The sequence below is a fragment of the Lepisma saccharinum genome, chromosome 1, assembly GCF_977018435.1.
Source record: "Lepisma saccharinum chromosome 1, izLepSacc3.1, whole genome shotgun sequence".
Lineage (NCBI taxonomy): Eukaryota > Metazoa > Arthropoda > Insecta > Zygentoma > Lepismatidae > Lepisma > Lepisma saccharinum.
Genome location: NC_139229.1, coordinates 80904446 through 80929605, shown reverse-complemented (window position 1 = coordinate 80929605; position 25160 = coordinate 80904446). Strand labels below are relative to the sequence as shown.

Here is a 25160-nt window from a genome sequence, read left to right as displayed (position 1 = left end):
TCGAACCCGGGACCCTTGGCGTCGCAGCGCAATGTGCTAACCACATTACAAGACATAGACTTACGTTCTATTTGATTAAGTTGGTGTTTTAAGTCCACTTTATGTACAGTAAGGCTAATAGGGACTGTGGGATCCGAACAACTATGGTCCTCCACCGGGAATTGAACCCGGGGCCCCTTGATTACAAGGCGACGACGCTACCACTGCGCCATCGGGGAGGCCACTTTCTACGGATTTGGCCATGGATCTAAACGTATCAGCCATACTTCAGCCGGACAGTGTTGTGTAGTGGTTATGCCAGGAAGATAGGAACCCTAGACTAGATCCCGAGGCGAACCATACTCTTGAGAGTATATCCATCAAGGCTAGTGAGACTCTGGCGCATGTATAATCCTCTGAGAGTTTTAGAGTGAGTGCTGCTTTACGGACCTAGCTCTTAACAATGGCGTAACCAAATATATAGAACTCGATGCTGCTTTCATTTTTTCACCAATCATGACGATATAATGAAAGATTATTAGATGAAAGGGAGGCTCGTCAATTAACATACTTGCTCTGGCCAGAACTCGAACCTGAAACGTTTCGTGGAGGGATTATTTACCTTATGGTCACATTGTATCTAGTTTCGGCCGAACCTCTGCCGAGTTCAACTGACAATGTGGACACATTGCACCAGAAAAGTCGTCAGTGTACTGGGAGAGCTTTATGTGCAGAATGTACCGAAATGACATTCGAATGTTGCATTGAACAAACAAGTTGCTGAAACTAATATTGTAAAGCGACCTAAAAATTTCAGTTAATGCTATACAATTCCACTGTGAATTAAACCTGTTTCCAGGCTCCTGAATCCGTTACTTATTGATTGACGTGTGTGTAGTAAACCCAAGGGTCCCCTTAATTATCGTCAAAACATTATATCAGATTACATAAGCCTGGCAATTTAATGGTTTGAGTTTATTTTTAAGTCCACCTTATGCACAGAAAGGCCAATCGGGACTGGCCCTACAGTTTAAAGTGGAACACGAACCACTATGTACAGTCACCGGCAATAAAAATTGAACACCTAGATCCTGAAATACTCGCTTCCCTTCAAGGCATCAATGTGTGTTGCCTAACTCTACGGGGATAAGTGGATTTTAATAGTAAATTTTCAATGGCGACTTCTACCAACATAGCCGTGATCTTTTTATATATAACTTCTTGAGATATTTAGGTGACAGTAGTGGACACTGAAAAGTTTAGTGACTTTCTTTACGAACGTATACAGGGTGGCCACACATAAAGTTGCCTTACTCGAAGCCCTGTAGAGGCCGTTCGAAGGAACTGATTGCGCTGGAACGTACTATAGATGAGGATGAGTGATGATATGATGAAATTGATGAATGTGCGCTCAAAAACATTCATGTCCAGGCCGGGATTCGAACCCGGGACCCTTATCGTCGTGGCGCGATGTGCTAACCACTCCGCCACGGAAGCCGGCTATAGAGGGTATGGAGACCATGGGGAAGCGAATGATGACGAAAACAACAGTTCAAATTTTCATCACCAGGTTGAAATGCGGCGCTGAAGTAACAGTAATTTGATTTTGTGTGTGTTCAGCAGTGTTCATTATGCGCCCTGTCAACGCCCACGACTCTTCGGAAGTGTAAGACAGTGTAATCAATGAACGCACGAAGCGTTTGCAGCGATGTTGTTCACTGTGCATCAGATTTCAGCCAGATGCGGATCCACGGGGAGGGCGACAGGGGTTATTGCCCCTCCCAACTACCAGTTTTTCTTGAATATATATTACTGTGCCTAATATGTTTGAAGACTAAAATGCTATGCCTTTTATCACCAAGTTTAACATGCTATAGAATATATATATTTAAAGCGTTTTTTAAGTCCGCTTTTTGCTGATGACTAACAGGAACTGGACCTGAAGCACTCTGCAAGAGGCCGAAAAAAGGGAATAGAACCCGGGACTCTTCCAGAGAATGAGTTTTTGTTTCTTGTTTATTCATCTTACTCCTCGTATCTGACGAGTTCAGTTTACCGTGACAATGGGAGAAACAGGGGTGACTGAAGGGCGAGGCAAACCGGGTGTCTGCCCGGGACGCCATCCTTGGAGTAGGGGACCCCAAAAACTCACCTCGCCTGGGTGAAAATTTTATCTTGAACCGCTCCTAGGTAGGAATTGTGTTAATAACGACATACAATAACAACAGTCTATTTCAGCCCTGGACCCCTATGGAGAGAGAAGAAAGAAAACAGCTTATCTATAGAACGTAGTTAGTTCTTTCTTTTACAGTACTATATATCGTTTGTACAAAACAATGCAAGTGTAGGTTAGAATTGATTCTCGGTGAGGTGAGGTCTTCGACTGAAATTCCCCCCTCTCAACTGAAGCTTCTGGAGCCGCCACTGATTTCAGCTCCACATTTCAATCTGGTGGTAAAAATTTCAACCATTTTTTCATCAGCATTTGCTTTCCCATTATCACCAAAACCCTTATAGTAAGTTTCAGCTCAATCCGTTCGAACGGGCTCTACAGGGCTCTGAGTAGGCAACTTTATTTGTGGCCACCCTGTATACGTTCGTAAATAAAGCCACTAGCCTTTTTAGTGTCCACTGCTGTCACCAAAACAACTCAAGAAGTCAAATATAAAGAGCGCACGGCTATGGCGGTAGAAGTCGCCATTGAAAATTTGTTATTAAAATCCACTTATCGCCATAGAATTAGGCAACACACATTGATGCCTTGCAGGGAAGCGAATATTTCAAGATCTAGGTGTTCCATTTCTATTGCCGGTGACTGTACATAGTGGTTCGTATCCCATTTTAAACTGTAGGTCAAGTCCCGATTGGCCTTTCTGTGCATAAGGTGGACTTAGAAATAAACTCAAACAAATAAATAGCCACGCTTATGTAATCAGAAATAAGGTTCCGGCGATAATCAAGGGAACCCTTCAAAGACGATGGAGATACAATGTACAGTCAGAGAAAGTAGTTTATGGGCCACGTGAAGTACGATATCGTAATATCTTAAAGCCTGTTGTCTATGCAACCCAAATATCAAAGTTATCGCTTAGGTTTCCTGGTGAACATGGCTTCTCGGGAACGATTGAGTATTGACAGCAGCGTGAGTCATACCCCCAGGACCAGCCATAACAAAGAACAGCTGGGTGCCGTGAGACCTTCAGAAAAGTTTCAGGAATTGGTTTCTTAACAACAACTACTCGTAAGGAAATGTTCTCTTTACTGATATTGAGTCATTGTCAAGAAAGTTCACTAAAGTGGTGGATTTCATCAAATCATCATCGCGCAACACACATGATGTCAACCCAGAACTCCTAGAAAAGATTGGAGTTAAAGACAACTACTTGACAAATCATAAGACGAATTGATATTCATTAGTCCTAACTTAGAATTTTGTGTAAGGCATGGATCATCATATCCTATCATCCATTTCATAACTTCATTAATCATCCTCATCGCCTTTGTTGACGCAAGTGCTAGACAAGCAATACAAAATAAGCAAAATTAAGAAATTAATAAATTACATTTTCAACGATTTCATGCAGCGACTCAGTTGCATGTAGAAAGAGTTTCTTTAATTGAGATCCAAGGGCCTCCCTCGTTCTGCTTCATTGTCATTTTCCCTCCACTTTGCCTGCCGCGATTAACCTGATGTTGATTAATGCAACATTAATTAAAATAACCAACCAACGAAACAATCCACAAAGTGCATCAAAGCGGCGCATCTTATGAATAGGTAAATTATCTGATATTATGGTAATTTAGAATTTAGTAATGAAATGGGAATTTTGGGGATCCAGTTAAGTGGCTGCACATCCATTATGTAATCGCGATATCATCAAATTGTACGAAGCGTATCTGTACCTACGTCAAGTGCCAGTCCCCGTGATGGAATATGTAGCGCAAAACCATGGTTTAAAGGTCAAATTTGTTTTGTTATTGTTTTTGTTAGTAATTACCTCAGTTTTCTTCCTCTGAAGTTAAATTATTCATGACGACGATTTATGATTACATTAAACACATGAATGAACATACACAATGAACCCATTTTGGTCGGAATTCGAATTCGGAACCTTATTCGGCAAGAAATACAAATATCCATAAGTCATGAGTGTTTCATTACAAATGTTCCTCTACTTCCGTCATTTCATCACTAATATATTTCTTAAATATAAAATAATAAATCACAACTACCTAAAAATAAATATATTGCATTTTCACATGGATATGTTTTTTTACGGTTAGAGTGTGAACTGGCACCTGTTTATTTACGTGATTGTTCTTTATGTTTCGTGTGTAGTTAAAGATAGAGAAAATGCTTATGGAACGATTAGGTCCATAAGAATTCCGTCCGTGACGGAGTGGTTAGCACAATGCGCTACGATGTCTGATGTCTTGGGTTCGAATCCCGTCGTGCGTATGGGTGTTCTTTGTGGTTGCCCCTTCATCAATTTCATCATATCACTCATCCTCGTCGTCGCGATTAGCAAAAGGTGAAAGAGAAACGACGCTAAATAAGAAAATAAAAAGAGGTTATAAGAAGCATTATTATTTCCTGACGTGTCCTAGATATTAGCGTTGTGTCTGGCCTCCGGAAGAAATTTGAAAGAAATCTCAAATGTCTTATATGTATTTTGGGCATCACGTAACTTCAAATTAAGGTGCGTATACATGTGCGAACCGAACCGTTCGTGAACCGCTTGTAAACCGTTCGCTGAAATTATTCTTACAACGAACTTCCAACGATCCATAAGAAACCGTAAACGACCGGCAATCATTTGTTTAGTGTTCATCTTATCATCATGTCTTCGCGTGAGGAAAAGTGTGCGATTTTGGTGATGAGTGGTGCAGCTTTAGTGATGGCTAGTTTGTGCAAGAAGAAGAGGAAACAACGACGTTGGTGGCATACCAACCTGTATTAAAAAAACGCACTGGTACGGAGCTTATGATGGATTTGAAGCAGTGTTGCCCACGGGACGAGACGGGACAGGCTTTTAAAATTTCGAGATGAGACAAGATTGATCATGTGTCCCGAGACAAACGAATATTTTTGAGACGAGACAGCATTTCACAGCATTTCCACGAGACGAGACAGGCCAAAGTCTCGTCTCGTGGGCAACACTAATTTGAAGTCACATTTGTCGGCACAATATTCATCTCGGCACGTATTTCCCTCCAGGCATCTTTTTATTTATTTATTTATTTATTTATTTTTTATTAATGGTCCTTATGTTTAGGATCCCAGAGTAAAGATTTGGTTTCATAAATACCAATAAGTTTTAGTGTATGACCACTCCATAATTACATCAAAACTGCAACAAAACCAATAGAAAATCTGGAGGTTCTCGAGCAGACCAAAAGCAACGAACTACGCACGACGCCGTCCCAGTGTGAACTGCGAACGCCTTTGTGTTCGTCAGAAAAACCGACAGGAGATAGATCGCCACGAACGGTTCACAAGCAGTTCACCGGGCGCTGCAAACCACGTCCCAATGGTGAGAACAAGCGGTTCGCGAACGATTCGGATGGAGAAACAGAAAATCTGAGGGAAGTCTGAGATAACGTGGTTCCTTGGAGAAGTATGCTTATTAAATCAAAGAGTGTTCATGGTTGCTACTGGATGTTCGAAAAAAAATTACAATCCCAGCTCAGAAATTACTTCCCAATTTTCTAGATCCGGAAATGTCCGGATAAATGTATAAAAATGCTTACTTTGTGAAATTTTATCGGTAATTTATTCGAAGAAACAAGTTTCATTCCAGAAATTATATAAACAGTCCTTATTGGAGAAATAAGGCACACAGTTCTGTTTTTTCCCAGTATATAGTAGTCTTTTACATTTCAATAAACAAGAACTTCCAGAGTTTGTTTACGAAATTGTGAACTCTTTCCTTCCCGAATTCATGGATTGTTTTCCTTTCCTGGCTCCGTCTCGACGGAAAACGTTCTGTCTTGCATACACAAGTTGATATCACATACGGCCGTGCTATTAACTAGCAGTTGAGGAATTTTGAACTCAACCGTTCACTTCAACATATCTTTTTGAGCTGAAGATGTGTCATATTCTCGTTATATTCTAAGATGTCCTAGTAACTTATTATATTTACTGCAAATGCGTTCGTGTCCAACATTTTGAGATAATTTGTCCTACTTTCCGCTGAAGAGTGATCTGATAGCCATATTTGTGATGAAAACTGTTTTTACTTAATTTGTAATATAATTTATTCCAACATTTCCTTCAACTTCTATTACCTTGTTATTACCTCCAATGCTTACACGACTTTTCCTTCGTGCTCGACCTTTGGGTTCAGAAATGTTTACAACACCCCCATCTCCCGCGTGTAAATAGCAGGTAACAACACTCTGGAAGACCATAATGTATAAAACTTGTTTACTACATATTTACGAAAATATTAGAATGTTAGCTTGATATAACTGTGGATTGTAACGAACGAACTAAAATACCTGTTTTATACGCACACTGGAACGAGCGCAGGCCTGCCGTGTGTCACTCTGGCAGTGAAGGTCACTGAGCGAAGCAGTTGGGGCTTGCTTGCTACAAACAGGCGCCTAATCTCTGCTCAAGGAAGCACGGAAATCTTCGTTACTTTTTTCTTCGCTAGACTAATGGTGAACATTGTCCTCTTCCGTGGCCGTGCAGCTAAGGTACCTTGCTTTGGACGGCGGCTGCAGGACGGCATGGGTTCGATCCCGGGTTCAGTCTCCGGGAATTTTCGGCCTGTGTATAAGGCCGGTGGCAACCCACCATCGTGAGGAAATTGAGGAGCTCCGAGTGAGTGAGCGTGATCCGGTAGCGACGTCCTACAACGGCTGGGGGTTGGTCGGGCGGACCACCCGTCCCCCTAATCTGGCTGCAGATCTCCACGCCCCCCTGGTGGCAAGCGTGGGAGGGAGGCCAGCAGTCGGTAGGTAAGCCAGGGCCCAATATTGGGCTGTAGCGCTATAGGATTAGGAATGGTGAACATTTATTGGAACGTAAGGAGCAGTATCGTGTATTCTTTTGGAATTAGATTTCGTGACGTTTAAAAGATATCATAACAATATGTAAATCTCTTTTGTGACCTACACTGAACTTATGTTAAAGTTTCATTGACATCTGAAAGCGGAAATTTATAGATCCTTCATCCTTACGATTTCTAAACAACCGGAGAGTGTGGTGAACGTGAAACTACTTATTGTTCGCAACAACGGTATGTATTATACAAATGGTCTCTAATCAAAATCCCTATTACATCACAGGAAGTGATTTTTCAGACAATTCTACCACGTATCCAACGTAACCAATATTCAGATTGATTCCAAGCTTCTGTTTGGGTTATTTTGTGTCGCATTTTTACCTCTTGCGATAATCGCGACGATGAAGATGATGGGTAATGATACGAATGCAATGCTACATCTAAGCCTCAACAGGTTTCGAACCTGGATCCTCTGGCTTTGTAGAGACTTACGGTGATTTTGATTTTTATTTTCATTTGGTATTTTAAGCTCACTTTGTGCACAGTGAGGCTAATCGGGACTGCATCTACAGTTTAAAGTCGGATCCGAACCACTATGTGTCTCCACCGGGTATCGAACCCGGGACTCCTTGACTACAAGGCGACGACGCTACCACTGCGCCATCGGGAAGGCTAAGAGAGAGAGAGAGAGAGAGAGTTACGGTGACTACGCTAATGAATAATTGAAAGTAGCAGAACGACTAAGCTATTATTTAGTCAATATTGGGATTGTTAATGAATATTATGAATGTCAGTTCAAATTGAAAAAAAAACTACGAAATTTCCAGAGTGCTTTACAAATCGTTATTTTTTATCTTTCCACACATTACTTTGCTATTAGATATTTGCATGCTAAGATGTAGAAGTGCTACATTTTCAGTGTGTGGAATTGAGATTTATTTCTGAGAATGGAGTAGTGGGAAAAGGATCACCTCACATCTTTGGATTATACCCCCCCACACACACACATACGCACACAAAGGATATCGGCTGTTGTTCTTATAACGAAATATCACATGTATGAATTGTGTCAAGAAAAATTGGAGCCTATTCACATCCCTACGGAACTTGGAAGAAAGCCCACTTAGTGATTGGGAAGTTCTGTTCCGACAAAATTGGGATGTATATAGTAAATTAAAAAGCAAAGTGCTACATTGTGCTTTGTAGCAAGCCATGAAGGCGTGTAGGGGATGTGGAGATAAGGCCCCAAGCTTTCTTGATCAGGCAGAAAGTGAGGATGATCTGATCAGCACCACGCCCCTGGCCGCCTTACCCCCCTTAAGTTTCATCCAGGTACCCGCTTTATAAAACGCTGAGTGGGCACCGGAGCCTCTTGAAGAAGTGGACAAAATCCCGATTCTGCCCCGTCGGTGATCGAACTCAGATCTCTCGCATGGTAATAAAACGCCGTAACGACTGAGCTACTGCGGCACATATAGTATAGTAGCCTATGTAATTATGGCAAGAATTATTTTAGCGTTTCGTTCAACGTTTTTGGCGAATCATTTTCGAATAAATAACGTGTAGCTCTTGTCGGTTCTGCGACCTAACTTGAGAAAAGGCGATTTTCTGAAGAAGAACATTCCACCTGACAAGTCACGTGACTTTCCTACATTTCCTGTGTCTGTTGGCTATTGCATGAAAGACGAGTTGCTCTTGAAACAGGCAGAATCACCCGATCACCTAAACGTGCAATGTGTGTTGCCTACCCTTCCGGCATCATTCACTGCCATTGAAGTCTTATGGGGAAGAACTTTTTTCCACGACTGTACACCCCTATACCTGCCTTTCCCGCGCCACTGCCAACAAGAATGGTCACACATCTGTATTGATTCCCGCCTTTCAAGGTAAGTATGAATTGATGTGTGATAGTCATCAGTTTTATTGATCGTCGCCCTTGTGGTTGTCAGAATACCAACATTTATTCCTCTCTCGTGACAGTATATTCAAAGATGGAAATATTTGTATACGTTTCACTGTACCAGGGTGACTACTCACCGGGAATTCCTTGAATTCCGAAAATTATGCGTGAATTATTGGCTCTGGGATTTATGCGTGAATTTTACGTGAATTTTCTCCGTAGACTTGAAAAATTACATTATTATTCCAAATCCCATTGAATTTATACATATTTGTAAATGCCATGAAGCGAGTCTGTCACAGTTTACCTTTTATTTTTATCGAGGAAGGAAAAGAAAGCTGCTTGGAAAATAAAACAGAATTTTCTCAATCCGTTTACTTTGTTAATGTCTTTGCAGAACAATCTATCTGACAGACGGGAAATTATTGCAATATATATTGAAGTTGATTGGTTAAATTTGAGTTTGAAATTCTTATGCAATTAACAATTTTTCGTAGATTAGTAACATTTGTGACTTGTGTTTGTAGATGTATTTCGAGTGTAAGTATGCCAAATGGCAAATGTAAACTCCGCACTTTATATTAAATATTTTAAATATCGTTTGATTGAATTAGGATTTATATTGTTATTGTAATATATTTGTGTGTGTGGGGGTGGGAGAGGCGGTAATACGTAAGGTTGAAATAGGGAACTTATGTTTGTACCGTTGAATATTTGGAAAGTTAGCCTTGAGAACCGGAAATTATACTTAAAATTTATCATGGTCAGCCATAGCCCAATCATAGCGAGCTTTGGTTCAGCACATGATCGGATTAAGGAAAAAAGTTGATACAATCTTCTTCCGTAACGATTGAAACTAGTCATATTCCCAATGAAGGGCCTCCCGATGGCGTAGTGGAAACGTCGTCGCCTTGTAATCGAGGTACCCTGGTTTGGTACCCGGTTGAGAGAGGCAGCAGTTTGGATCCCACTTAAAACTGTAGGTCCAGTACCAATTAGCCCGAGCGGAATTAGAACAAACTCAAATATTTTCAATGAGAATATTCGGTGAATGAATTAACACACAATATTTGGTTAGAAATGAAACTCCAATCAGTATTGCATGCTAGTATAGAACAAGAGTGTTATTAACATTGACAGATATCACGTACACTATCTAAATTATAATAAAGTTCTCAGTCTTCCACGCGGGAGACCAGGGGTGGATGATCCCAAGTGAAAAATTTTACGTCTAAGTTGCGCTTTGTGCTGATTACATCACCTCCACTATGGCCGAGTTCTATAATGTTTGGATCCGACCCCCGTGGAGTGGTTAGCACTGCACGCTACGACGCAAGGGTGTCCCAGGTTCGAATCCCGGCATTGGCATGGGTGTTCCTTGTGAGTGTTCCTTCACCAAGTTCACCATATCACTCCTAATCTTCGCGATTAGCTAAAAGGGGCAGAAAAGCAAAGTGAAATAAACCACATCAAAGAACATGTGTGTGGATCTCTTATTACCACACTCCTGTGCGCCTTCAAGATTGATTTGATTTATTTTACTCGCATTTCTGCCCCTTTTGGCTTATCGCGAAGATGGGGATAAATTATATGATATAAATGATTGACACTCGCATAGAATAGCCATACCCAGGCCTGGATTCGAACACGGGACCCCTTCCGTCGTAGATCGCTGAGCTAATTCCCGCCATGGAGGCAGTCTGTGCGCCTTCTTGACACATGGGACAGCGTTACCTTTTTTACGCTGTAAAATTGTAACAACACTGACATACCCTAATTTATAGTGAATTACAATACTCCGTTAAGAAATAACACTCGTACTTACCCAGCAGTCAACGCTGTACACGTCTAAGCTTTGGTCGCCACACACTTCATTCAGCTCTCGTTGGATCTCCTCCTCGTCCAGCCCTCGCAGGAGCAGGAACCTCATGATCACGTGCTGCTCCTGTTTCGAAAATTGTGCCATTTCAACAGAAACTTTTCGTTAAGTGTATCGCAAGATCATTGCACGAACGAATCACACACACACATACACTGGTGCCACCTATAGCGTGCGCCGTGAGTTCAAGGATCTAACGTTACCTTTTCGTGACTATTGAATTGATTACTTATCATTGCATACAGATTTTTAACAGTATGGACGACGTTCTAAGAGTGGGGAAATATAGTCTAGAACCTATGAATTAACGCTGGTTCTAAAGCACTACGCTCACGGAACACTAGTATTTGAACCGAGAGCTTTCTAAATAGCCATACCGTGACAACTATCACACAGTTCTGAATACACACTACTAAATAGCTTATTGCCCCGGCCGGTGTGTTTTCTGCTTCCGTAGTTAGCTACGACATTGATATAAGTATTGACCCTTTCCAAATGGTTGTGTTAAAGTATGTTTGCCTCCATAAAGACAAGTATCGATCATGCTACTCTTATCTTCTCTACTAATCAGTTATGATGACGTCATTATTCTACACACTGCTTCTACCAGTGGCGTGCCCAGGATTTTCGAATGGGAGGGGTTATGTGTACTTTTCTTATGTAGTCAGTCCTCATTTTGACATATTTTTCTGCCTCTGGCGTTCTTTTGTTTTAGAAACACTGGACCAAAACGGGGTTTATAACCCCTACCAACCCCTCCCCCATTGGGCACGCCACTGGCTTCTACATTCAGGTTATTACCGTATTTCTTCGAATTCAAAATGCTTGTAAGGCTTCAACTTTTGAATGTACTTCCAATTTAAGGCGCACAGATGTACACTCCTGCTTAGGTAAAGTGGCACATTCTTAAACTGTTGAACCATATACAGTATGCCACTTTAAGTGAACAGGAGTGTACATACCGGTGTTACATTACTAGAACAATATCGTATAGTATCGTTACATTTATCGTTAACAATACTACCATAAGAAAATTTCGTTAAGGCTGATTTTTTTATCAAAACCAGTATTTCGATAAAACATCGAGGAAAAAGCTTGGTTACTTGAAACTGGCAAACTTTCCATTCTATATTACACTAATGGCGTGGTATATTTATTTATATGCAGTGCACCTAAATTGTCAACATCCGAAACTCGAAAAGAAGGTGCGCCTTAGATTAAAATAAAGCTGTGTTATCCAGCAATATTTTAGCGAATTTGGCGACCTTCCGGTCGGATTAATACTATCCTCGTATTTATTGTCCTTGCTTCGAATACTGAAAGTAGATTTTCCCTTTTGGGGGGGGGAGGGGAGAATATTTTATAAAACGAAAATAATGGAAAGAATAACCAAGCCAATACAAGGGCAAATGAAAGGGAAGTGAACCATCTTCCCCTGGTTTCGTCCAATGACTTGACAATTCATGTTAATGACTCATTGACCCCTAAGGTTGCATTCTCGGCGATTTTCGACTAAAAACTTGAAAGCAATACTTGGAGTAAAGAGTTGACAGACCAATTCCGAATCAGCATAAAAAGAAGTAAGCAGCACATTACTGCTGGTCCTATAGATTCACATGATACGAATCATGATTTTTGTGGCCTAAGAAATTGAACCCGTAACCTTGATTTCAAAACACTGTACAACGTACCTAACATTTCACAATACACACAATGTGGTGCTGAAAATAAGAACACTTTTATTTTGTAGAAAAGTCTTAAAAACTTTATATCACAGTTTGGCTCATGCCAAAAAAGTAACATACGACGTGGTTGATATATTGAATTATGTACAGTTATAAACAATTCAACTACACCTCAAACATGGTTAAAAATCACGAAAAAAACGCACTTAATGTTTGTCAGTGACTCAAAACTAGCCACGCATAAATTATCACAGCCATATTACGTCAACAATCTTGTCTTCGTCGCAATAGTTTACCTTAGCCGTAACAAATCGAGCTCTTCAAATGAGTCTCTTCACTCGTAGCGGGGAATCCTGCTCTTGGCTGTGTACAGCATGATGTGACAGCCAAGGAGTATGAGCGTTGCCAGGACGACGCCCATCACGACAGACGGACACTTCTTGAACATCACGAGGAGGAACACCAGCGCGGCGAGCACAAGAGTGGCCCCCAGAGACAGAAACAGGGCCTCTTCCCACTTCGGGATTCCACGATCGGGTTCCAAGCTGGTTGCGTTCGTTGTTCGCGTGCCAAGAACAATACCACCTGCAACAATAAGTTATTATCAGCAAATAATTCATAAAAACAAGAATCTTATTCTCCTTCCACAGCAAGTAAGAAATTAATGTAAACAAAGGCACGTGACCTGAGAGACAGATATCCTATTGGTTTATTTCGAAGATCAGCTTGATTGTAAGGGGTAATCTTTTCGGAAGGCACCCTAAAATATATATTTGATACACGCAACTATAATTTATAATCATTACCTATATATTACTTGAATAATTATTGTGAATCTTTGTCTATATTTTTTTCTACAATAAATTTTGCCTTGGTCAGCGTTTGATTACCATGGAAACAAGGCTTAACCGTATTACCTATTTTTATACATGACAAACAATTCAAATTTGAATTTTTAAAAAACGGTTGTCCCGTTTTTGTAAATTAACAGGTAAACTGTTAAATTTCAACGGTATAATATTGCAAATGTTACGGTAACTTCTTACAGTATGGTTGGTCTCCAATTTAGGTTAACGTTGGGCTTGGGTGTTTCTTAGTGTCTCACATGGATCTTATATAACCGTTACAGCAATACATTTAATTACCTAAAATTACTACAAAATGTCAAATCAAAATGCATTTATGGCATAAAAGTAGTAATAAATTACCCAACATTAAAAAAATACCAATATGCTTTTAAAACGTTCCGCTATTTTTAGTTCCTAAATAGGAAATGGAGTTAAGTTTAGAGAGCATTCATTGGATGACAGTGCAAAATGTTTAAATTTAAAGCCCGACCCAGCTATCTTTGCCGCGGTGCAGATCTCAATTTTAGTTTCGTCTCCCTCCCTCTTAGCATCAAGTGTTCTACCCTGCTCGCCAACCTTCGCCATTGTTACCAATATGTCATTCCATTCTTGGGCACACTCGCGCAAACATAATTTAAAACAATTGAATAGCGCTCCAGCTCGCGGTTCAGAACATTCGACAGGGACGCTAATGTGGCAATATAGCATGACGTAATGGTTGCTTCTTTTATACATTGCATTTTCATTGGCTAGCTAGTAACTAGTGTTGCCAACTGTATTAAGGATGCACTATTTCTATCACCGAAGAAGAAAAACAAAGTGGTGGTGAGTTTTGTTGTATTATAAGCGCCATGATATTTTTTTAAGTATTTGACCGGTTTTACTTTGTGTGCATGTATTGCGTGTGTGTATGTGAAAGTGTGTGTTTGTTAATTAACGTTAAGGCTCCATGAGCATTTCAACTCTGGACTCCGGCACTTGTTCTTGTAGGAATTGCATAGAGGAGGCTGTCATTTTTGCTGCTTAATTAGATGCATATTGTTTTCTGTGTTACAATTGCCATGCTTTGATGGGTGACAAGTTCATAGGAAAAAAAAATGCCGTGCAGCTTATCGTCTAGTTGGCAGTCTGTTGTAAATGTACAACAAAGGCAACCGACTGTCGCCCATCTCAGAGAGGCAATAATACTGCTTGAGGAGGAACATAGGCATACGCAGAACTTCTTATTAAGGGAGGCAAAAAGCCTTGATTAAAGTTCACTTGGGAATGAAAAACCTCATTTTATCTCACTGTTTAGTTTCATTGCATTGATGGGTATATGCACACACACACACACGTAAATTGTCTCTGAAATATGCCGCGTTCATTTAGTAGATCGTTCGGCGCCCAGGGCCGACTCCCACCGCCCCCTAACTACGGCTCTGAACTTGACGAGACTGAGAAAAACAGACACTGCGAGCGAAGCGAGCTAGAAAATTTTACGAAATGTATTTTTATTTCATTATTACATTATTACGTAGTATTTTTATTTGTATGAAATTTGATATCGAGGGGGCAATTTCCCTTTTGTGCCTCCTTGCAGCTGCTCTTGGCCGTCTGGAAGAAATAATGAAAGAAAGACGCGAAAACTAATTCCATCTTGAGTATCCTTTGGCATGCTACTCTTAAGATTCTACTAGTCTTGCTTTCTTTTACCTCAATGTTTGGCTCCTAGAATTATTTTCTGTCCAATGTTGGGGACGGGCAATGCCCATTGCCCCCCTGTGGTTCTGCCACTGCACCCCCTTCCCCGTAGTTACTTTGAACTTTAATCGGCTTGAAAATACTTTATTTGCTTTAAGTGAGTAATATCGTTTAATAACGGAGATAACATTCCTCTACACTAGTGAAAGTATGATAATGTAGGGGGAAGGGGGAAGGGGTCAAGGATGGCCACACCTATCCCTTAGAAATAGAATGTCAACCTAATTTACAGCTATAATTTGATTTCAGTCATAGTAATTTACATTAATGCGATAATTTCAAATTCAAGTGGTGGTTTTTTGAAGGGGCAACACTATTATAGGGGTAATATGCCCCATGCAAAAATACCTTGCTAGTCTTTGTGTGGGAAAAAATCTGCGGACGTCCATGATTAGGGGCAGCAAATGCCCCCCCCCTTTCCCCATCCCCGAGCGCACGCCTATGAGGAGGAGTATTGTGGTCCAATTGTCGCGGTTTAACACGTTTGCATGTTATTAGTTCTCAAGCAGTGGTAGTGTCGGTCGTGTATTATCTGTCGTTGCAGTTTCGTACCAGTGTAGACGGGTTTATTGGGAGTGAACAGTTAGAATGCCACCAGTGCATTAATGCAATGGAAAATAATAAATTGTTTATTTTGTTTGAAATCACTCAAATAAGGAATCACGATGAAGAAGTCTTCTTTGCAGCATTTTGGGTAATTGTACGTATGTGTTACTCTATATTTTGCGAATTTTTAGTCCACATGTATGTACATACACAGCCACTTGTTAGTACATATTAATCCTAGTCCTGGTATAATGCATGACGTTGAAAACTCAACATTAGATAGAGCTGAATTCTCTCATTTTCTTGTTCGTAACAGCTGTGCATCGGCGCACTGCAGCGATTTTTCTATCTGCTCCATTAGCAACACTGCTTCTTGAGTTGTGTCGCGCAATGTGTCGGGCTATACCATAACTCATTCGGAAAGGGGCACATCAAGCAGAGCCAATGCCCTTTTCCACTAAAAATAAAATTCATTTGTTTCCATTTATCATACCAGTACACAGGTGGCACCGGATTATCTTTTCAAGAATTTCCGGTATGAAAAGAGAACGCAAGGTGGGAATGTTAATGGGGGATAAAATCTCTATCATGCAAGTGGAACGGTGTGCACAAAGAGATGCTTTACATACACACGCGTGCAGTCTTTCGAAAGCCAGAATACATAGACACGCCATAAGTGCGGGAGAAAGGCTTCCTATCCTTGGAATATATTTTTAGAAAGCCCCCACAGATTAAGGTGCAGTGCCTTCATGCTATCCTTTCGGATGAGATATGTTATTTTCTTTGAATAACACCACATGACACATTCCTTATCACGAAGTTCAAATATCTGACATCCTTGAATACATTTTTTACATTCCCGCATGGAAGAAAACACTATTTCCGTCACGAGAAGAGTTAAAAATGTGTTCCCGTATAGATGGGGACTATATGTATAATTTATATAATATGCCTCAAGAGTAGTGATGGGCATTAGTCGATTATTAAAACCATCAAAAACTTCGACACTCACACGGTTAAGAATCCTGTGTACGGGCGTGCCATGTCTAATATTAGTCGTTCGACTACTTCGACTAATATTAGTCGAACGACTACTTCGACTAATTTTAGTCGAAAAAGTAGTTCGCTAATTTTCTCGACTAATTAGTCGATATTTTGTTTCAACTAACAACTAATTAGTCGATGGTGCCCATGACAACTCAAGAGTAGTAACTGGTAGTAACTGGATACCCCGAATGAAAATTTTTGAAGTACCACAATGGATGTGGTAACGATTATTCTAAAGGGGTCCAGGGTTCGATGCTCGGTGGAGGCACTTATTGGTTCGGATCCCACCTTAAACTGTAGGTTCAATCCCGCTTAGCCTTTCTGTTCATAAAGTGAACTTAAAACAGACTCAAACTCTGAAAATGTTCATGTTTCCTTTTAACTTGTTGATCTGTACAATCGTTTTGATTAAACGCTTATGTTATCGTATTGCTACATTAAGTATTACTGTATTGAGTAACGGATGCAAATAGCCAAATCGGTGACACGCTCACCACAATTTCAAATCAAATCAAAAGTTAAGCGTTTTTTTTTCAGTTAACAGCCCACGGGGGTATCTTTGCAATAGTGGTCATTCAGTTGAATGCAAACGAAACTTTACACATCCGAAAAATGCGCTGCTGAGACATAGCGCTGTTGCTTTTGTTATAAAATGCAACTGAGAGCTGACATTGTGGCGACGTCATTGGTTGGGCGAGGGTGGGCTTCAGTGCTGCCCATCCAAATAGGCTAAAGAATTCTCGTGCACAGCCATTGCTTTCACGAATGAAAATGGCGCCCTTCGCATAGACGCGCTACTTAAGAGACATCTAGCGGCGCTGCTAAATCGCGCAGTGTGAAAGGCTCCTTAGAGACACCATGCCCGAAAAAGCAAGATTGGCGTCAACAAAAGAACACTTACCGAGCTGTATCAGCATCCTAAAGCCACGTCCTTCACCTCAATGAAGCTTCTGCCTGACCTCGCCCGGTGTTCCCAGAGATAAGACAACGGCTCTTGATCCTGGGGTTGAGGGCGTTATCTGAAACGGAAAGGAGACGTCACTCAGCATCTTCGAAGCTGAAATTTTCACCACTGGGGCTCTGGCTGCGGTATTTACGGTCTGCATGACGAAATCTTCCCTTCGTTTTCCTTTCCCAACAACCTTCTTCCTACTGACTTGAGCTTTCAAACCTGTTTATTTGCAGAAGGCAATGTTTGCAACAAACAAATGACTCCAGTGCGTCTCTTTCCTTGTTTGCTGTGAGTACTGTGTGGGAAGGGCATCCCTTGAGCATGGGGCAAACAGCATGTTGTCATTCCTACGTGAACATACGGCAGATTATAGACTGTGGCCTATGGGCAAGAAGGTTTATCCTAGACCATTGGGGAGGCCGTTCATTTGCGGGCTGTTGTTGCCATACATATGTTTGTTGCAAAAATGGCGATCGATCGTCGGAAAATTATCCAAACTCTGAGAGAGCCTATTCTTTTCAACCCCCTCTCATCTGTGAATGTGCAAGTTTTTACAACTCACGACGTTGTCTTCGAATTGAGCAGTTGCCAATCCACACTTTAGATATTTTCTTTTGTATCTCGGTTTCTTAGCGTGTAGACGAGTATGGTGAGAAATAGCATTATCATCGACCCGTCCCTTCACCCAAAAGTGTCAGGTGTATTAAATTAATAAATTAAATTTGTTAATCTCCTGGTACCTGAAGGGCAAGGTAATAAGATTTTCTGGTTTAGTACAATAGCCCTGGACTCTATTTTTAGGTAAAGTTAAGTCCCAAGTTTGATCCCCCCCTCCCAGTTAGACCCCCAAGTTTCGTCTATGATTCCTAACGTTTGAAGAAATTGTGTCAAACTGTGCCAAAATAATCATACAGTAGGTCCAATATAGGCGAACATTCGCATGCGCTTTGATCATTGTTGTGCGATAGCACGTAGTGAGTGTTATGGCGGACATTTTTTTTTATCAATTGTTGTGAGACGTAGTAGATTCTACTTTTAAACTTCGTAGTAAAGTGTGATATACCGTAAGTTTTGAAAATAGTTTTTCTGTAATCCCTTGTTGAAAAATGGGGGGTGGTCTTGGATTCAGAGATATACTGTATATATAGTGTGGGTGGCGCTTATACGACCGTGTTAAAACCCCTTCCAAATGTTTCCCTTGGCACGTCCCTGATATCACCACTTACGTGGCCTACTAAACATATCAGTTGTGCTCTATACTTAGTTGACTGTTATACTAGGAAATATAGAACCCCAGGGATCCATATGGTTGGGCCAGTACGCCTCATGATTATGCATATGGTTGATATTGGTAGGCGTTCCCAAACATTATATTCCCCAAATGTCAACCTCCCTTGCACGTAGTACACCCTGGACTGCATTTCGTAAAACAACGAGGCTCTGGCGTCTGGTCTCTCAGCCACATGAGAGGAGTTTGAGCTTTTTTTGGGGGGGGGCAGACCCTGGGAAAAGCATATGATGTACCTGAGGGTTATTGAATATCCCCTAGCTTACAAGGGGTCCGGAGGCCTTCCCCCGGAAATTAAAAAAACAACAACTTAAAAACACTGAGTTTTAGGCCTTTTAGATTTGAAAATGTTAAATTTCCTCGCTTAAGTAAACAAATATTAATTAGTATATTGATTGTCAGCTTTAAAAGAAGTAAAACAGTACGATTATTGCATTTTGCATTTCATTTTTTTTATTGATACAATACTCGTATTACTTTAAAAAAGTTACGGTACAATAGTAAGCTTCAGAAATTTTAGAAAAATTAAATTGGAAAGTTCTTTTGATGCCTCAGCAGTAACTGTTGAATCAACACAAAGTCATTTTACGTTTTTCTTTCTCAAACTGTACACATCAACCAAATCGTCTAAGACCCGCTATTGCGGCGCAATTACGCGTACCGCACATGCCATCATGCCAAACGTCAAGATTTGCTGTATGGCTTAATAACAAAAATGTAATAACTGAACTTAATCATGTGTTATTTCTTAAGTCTTATTTAAGTTGGTGGGGGGGGGGGGGGGCAGGCCTACCCTGGCCCCTCCAGAACTCCGCCTATGCTCAGCCAGTACAATAATCTGTGTTTTGTGTCGACCCTATGTGCTTGTGATTATCCTTTCATCCATTCCATCTTATCGCCATTCATCCTCATCGTCGCGATTAACCAAAAGTGGCAGAAAAGCGGCGTAAAATAATCTAATTCAACGTAATTCAAAACAAACATATATTGAGAGTTGTGAAAAAAGAAGAAAAACGTAACACGCTTACCTTGCTACAGGTGGCAATAGCTGTCGTCATTTTCACACTAAAATACTAACACTACACTTCGCAGAACAGCTGGTGTACCAACCTCAACACAGTATAATATTGGAGAGTTCACCGTGTAATCGCTACGATGCGAAGTTTCTGGGAGAGAACGAGGCATTCTGTTATCTTATTTCACTAGTTCGGTCTGGATTTTGCCTCGGAGCAACTTCTACTGAAAGAAAGCAGTTTCACAATCACCGTTGCCAACTTTGCTCTTACGCAACTAGATCTGCATACTTCATGAACATTTCCTAAAAGCGACGATATGCTCCAAGCTTTCTAGGCATTTCATTGTGACGCAGTGTTTATCATAATTTTAATTCTGGTAAAACAGAGCACTAAAGAATCCAGTTAAATTCTCATTAATTGTATCTCTCACTAGACATGGCCTCTATCGTCGTGGTCCTATGTTCTTATTACTTCTCATGTATTTGATTTGATTTTAAAATTTTGGGTGCGTCAGCACTTAGGCTATTTGCACCCGTCACATTATACGGGTCCGGCCCGTTACTGTTACAAAGAACAACTTTAACGTTGCATAAGTAAAATCTTAAAATTTTCTGACTTCTGTTAAAAGCTGAGGCTGTAAAGAGGCACTCAGCACACACAAGAACAAAAACAGGACAACACGCACAAAGTTATACTGGCCATAGTGCCAGTCGCCAGAGCCTCGTTCGTGTGCAAAATGCAGTCCAGGGTGTACTACGTGGAAGTGAGGTTAACAGTTGGGTGCACTGCGTGGAAAATCACCCCTTCTCATGTATTTGTATAGGCTTTCATTTCATCGTGGCAATTTAGTTACAGAGAAACATTTGTATTGACATAGTTTTTTTGATTGAAGAACAAAAAACATTAACGTAAGAGTTTTCATTAACAACATTTTTTAAAAAAAATTAAAAACTTAGCTTTTGTGCTTAAACAGTTGATACATCACGTTAATTGCCAATAAATTTATTTTTTTGTATTTTCCTTTTTTACGTTGCTCTTCATCTTTCTAGATTAATCGCGACAATGAGGATACGTGATGAATTACTGCTATCGAAACAAACCACATTTTTTAAAAAAATGAATATAAAGTTTATCTTGATAGTAGCCGACCTCCGTGGCAGAGTGTTAGCACAGTGCGCTACGACGCCAAGGTTCACAGGTTCGAATCCTGCCTGGGTGTCCTTTGTGAGTGTCCCTCGTCGCGATTAGCCAAAAGTGACATAAAAGTGACGAACAATAATGTAATGTAATTCAATTAAGCATATCTTGATAGCAATGCAAATGAGCATTTTGAAACTTGCAATTTCAAATCTTTCACTTTATAATTTGAAATTTGGTGGATGGTAGGGGAGACAGGGACGATCTAAAATTTACTAGTGGAGCAAAAGCCTTTGGCGCATCATTAATTTTGCTTCATTTTAGAGGTGGTTGGAGCATTCCTTCTACTAAAGATTGGCAACACTGTTTGAAGTCATTGTATCAGTGGAGTCAGATCATGTTTACAGAAAGAGAGACCGTGCGCGCAAAGGGATTGTACGCCACGTGAGCGCTATAGTCCGTGCAACAACAAGGCCTGTATTGACTCTAGGATAAGAGTTCACACTTGTGGTCATCACAACGGCCATTGTATTCTTCACCATTGATGCAAAGAAGGTTGTAGTTCGGGCATGTAGTAGTTCGGAAGTGTAAATTCAACAATTATCTTGCAAGAAGATATCCAGCTTTTAAAGGATGGAAGAAACGAATATGAGGTTAAGTGTAAGGTGACTGTCACTTTTTCCTGCTGTTGAAAGAGTGCTGCAATGTTCGTGGCATTAAAATCATATTTCTCTACCCAATCTAAGCTATGTAAAATTTTAATTTGGTTTTTGGAAATAACTTAAAGCGAATCTTACTTGTTATATTCACTTGTGGGGATATTTCATTCTAATATCCAAGAATTAGATTGTAGATATTCTTTTTCGTTTGTTAAATAACAGATTAGGAGATTGCTTTCTTTGTTTAAGGGTAAGGGGAAGTTATTGAAAGAGACCACCTGAAAAGCATCTGTAAGCAAAATGTTGGTAAGATTTTTTTTATATTGATTAAATTATGAGTAATGCCATTTTTTGAGGTGTCCTCTTTTTTTCATGACTTTGTCCTCCTTTTTCGTCATCATCTGTCCTCTTTTTTGAATGTATGTGTCTGGGCACCCTACCCCCCCCTTTCGAAAATCCTGGGTACGCCACTGATTACAACTGGAATTTCATTTATGCGTACAATAGTATTAGATAAATACTTTTTTGAGCATACGAAACACGAAAGCAATAATTTTGGATGTCAGATAGATAAACATATTTCTTTAAACAATTTTATAACTGGAAATTTTCCACAACACAATCACTATGATGAAATAATAATGGCCGAGTTAAGCTTCAAATTTGCTCTTGCCACGTAAATTCGTCTGCTAAGAGGATGTTACAAATGTTAAGAACAGATTGAGACGAGAGAAATGCAAGTTTATGATTAGTGGGAATGAATGTACAGGTAATTTAGAGCCCTTTTCTTTAGAAAGCATTTAGCCAGTGGCGAAGCGTGCTGTCTCTGGAAGGGTAGGCACAGGACGGAGCAGAGTTTGGGGGGAGGGGAAGATGTGATTTTTTTTAACAGTAGTATGTTAAAATATAGCCCCTAGAAAATAAAAGATAACATATTGCCTGAATCTCGTCTACTTAAGTCGGGATAGTGATTGTAAAGGATAATGTAGTGATTAACGCTCTCGCCTTATAATCAAGAAGTAGAAGGTTCGATTCCTCCTGGAGGCATTGGTTCAGATTCTACTTTAATCTAGTCTCGATTAGATATCTGAGAAAAAAGGCGCTTCTGTCTCGAAGGTCAGAAAACAGAGACAATGGGACTCGATGTTCTGACCACGCGTCACCCAATGAAAAAGCCGTTCTGTCAGGCCCTAGCCATCTTACATTTGTTAGATTAAAGCTGCTCGTAAAAATTATTTGCTACTTCAATAACAGTTGAGTATTGTAAATGTTTCTCGCATTACAGAAATGGTTCGTTCACTTGATCGTCACTTTTTAATGCTGACCTCCGTGGCAGATTGGTTATAACAGCGTGCTACGACAAGGGCCTCAGGTTCGAATTCCCACCTGGGCATAGGTGTTCTTTGTGAGTGTCCCTTCGTCAATGTCATCATATTATCGCTCATTCTCATCTTCCCAATTAGCCAAAAATGGCAGAAAGCCAAGTAAAATAAACTATATCTATCAATCAATTATTTCTTTTTAACTTTTTTATGCATATAATTCTTCTTCAACAGCCGACTTTTAAAAAAAAGTTATAATATGATTTAGAAAATAATGAAATGCTAAATGAGAACACGGACTGTGTAACACACCGACCAGAAAATTTCAGTAACATGGATTTTCTCTATACGTTTGCATTGTACGTACTTTGCCCCATTTTAAAAGTAGCGCGTTTTCAGTTATGTCACTAATCATGAAAGGAAATTTCGTCTCAATATCCCTTTCCTCAAAGAAATAAAATACTTTCCCTCTCTGAATCGAGATTGGTGTGGGGCACATCCAGCAGCTAACACTTCGCGAAAAGCAGTTCCTCAAAAGAGCTGAAAGCACCAAACTTAACACTGGTAACCAACTTGCATGCATTATTTGCAGTTAGAATTCTAATAATGCCTACTTTGATAGGTTAGGAGGCCAGGCTTAGAGGTGTTAGCAACACATTTTCGCTACATGTTAGCAGCTGGGTGTGCTCCGCTCCCGGCACAGCTCTGAATCTTCCATGGAAACACTGCTTCAACAAGCTCTGTACGTCCACTGCCTGCTTCGTCACGCGCTCGTACACGAACCAGTAGCGGCTCGTGCCTAAAATAACAGGTGAAGTACATTTATAGGCAATGAAAAACAAATAGTAAGTGTCAGTGGGCCCCCACAATTTAAAACGTATTTTTTGTCTTCATCCGTCCATCTGGAAAATGGTGTCTGCAACAAATTACACACTAAGTCATTCACTGGGTTCATTGTACAAATCACAGCTCAACACAAATAGCTCACAAATCACAGCTCAACACAACACACGATAGGAAACGCGAAACACACACGCGGAACAAGATCTCGCGAGAACGCAACGATTTTGCCACAACCACTGGATGCAATGTTTTCTGTCGACGAGAGAACTGCTGCACCTAGATGGCGACACCCGTTCAATTCCAACGCTAGGTGACGTCACCGTTGCCATGACAACCGGCTAAAGTCTTCCGCAACCTGGCGGCGTCTGCTCTTGGTTTGTTTATGCTACGACGAACTCTTCACGTGCGTAGCGCCGAGCGGCGAATTATTTGAGTATTATCGTGTGCTTTCTGCTGGGAAATAGTTTAATTTAACAAGCAAATGAAAAATGTCAATATTAATTTGAAAATTATGTGAAAACATCTGCACTTGTTGCACTTGGCCAGCCACCACTGACACGACCGGCACTCTTCGGAAGTCAGGGAGAAAGGGTGAGAGAGAGAGAAAACAGGCCGGCCTCTCAGGTTACATTACAGGCGAACGCACCCCTGAAATTATGCTTTCCCGCACGAATTACATGTGTTGTTATGCGACCAGCTGACGCACTCTCGGGCGGGCCTAGCTGAATGCGCAGATACGATTCCAGGCAGGGTTGCAAACTTGCGGTAATTATCGGAAGACCAAGAATTTCAGTTTTCTTTTATTAAGGGTCGTTTAATGAAATTTATAAGTAATAAAATAATCCGTTATAGACAAATATATTAGGGTAGGCCCGGCCTCCGGGCCTCATAGGACGCTTCGCCACTGCATTTAGCAATATTATTTTAATGCTAACAGAACCTAACATAACTACGAGAGCATTTAGGTTTATTATTAGAAGAATGCTAAGGGACATAATCTTAAAACATTTTTGTGAATGTAATCGCTACAACTTCGCAGTATGTGTTACAGACGTAATTGCATACATAGCATGATGAAATCACGATAAGACAAAGACCGAGTCTGCTGCCACGAGCATCTTTTTTGAGGGTCCAGCAGAAAAAGAACGTGTTACCAGACACTACCAATAATAATGCTAATGCACTTCTCTAAACAAATATCAATCATCTTGCATCTGCTATAAAAATACCATTATCTGATATCTTATTTTTCTCGAACTGTAGTTGTCACTTGTCTTCGTGTTTAACCAGCATTTCGGTA

At 40.5% G+C, this 25160-nt stretch overlaps 1 protein-coding gene and 1 long non-coding RNA gene across 2 annotated transcripts in view; both read right to left on the bottom strand.

Annotated features, from left to right (window-relative positions):
- LOC145983619 (uncharacterized) overlaps nt 1-10912 on the bottom strand; it is a 78419-nt gene extending 67507 nt beyond the window's left edge. Inside the window, exon 1 of the mRNA XM_083116684.1 lies at nt 10721-10912. Within this exon, the coding sequence (XP_082972810.1) occupies nt 10721-10861 (141 nt within the window). The 5' untranslated portion in view covers nt 10862-10912. The remainder of the gene's footprint in view (nt 1-10720) is intronic.
- A 1625-nt stretch (nt 10913-12537) lies between these two features.
- On the bottom strand, nt 12538-20066 carry LOC145983604 (uncharacterized). The gene is made up of 3 exons (XR_014441264.1): nt 19912-20066; nt 17545-17662; nt 12538-13044 (listed from the first exon to the last, which is right to left on the bottom strand). It is a non-coding gene; the product is annotated as an uncharacterized LOC145983604 (long non-coding RNA).
- Nucleotides 20067-25160: the final 5094 nt, after the last annotated feature.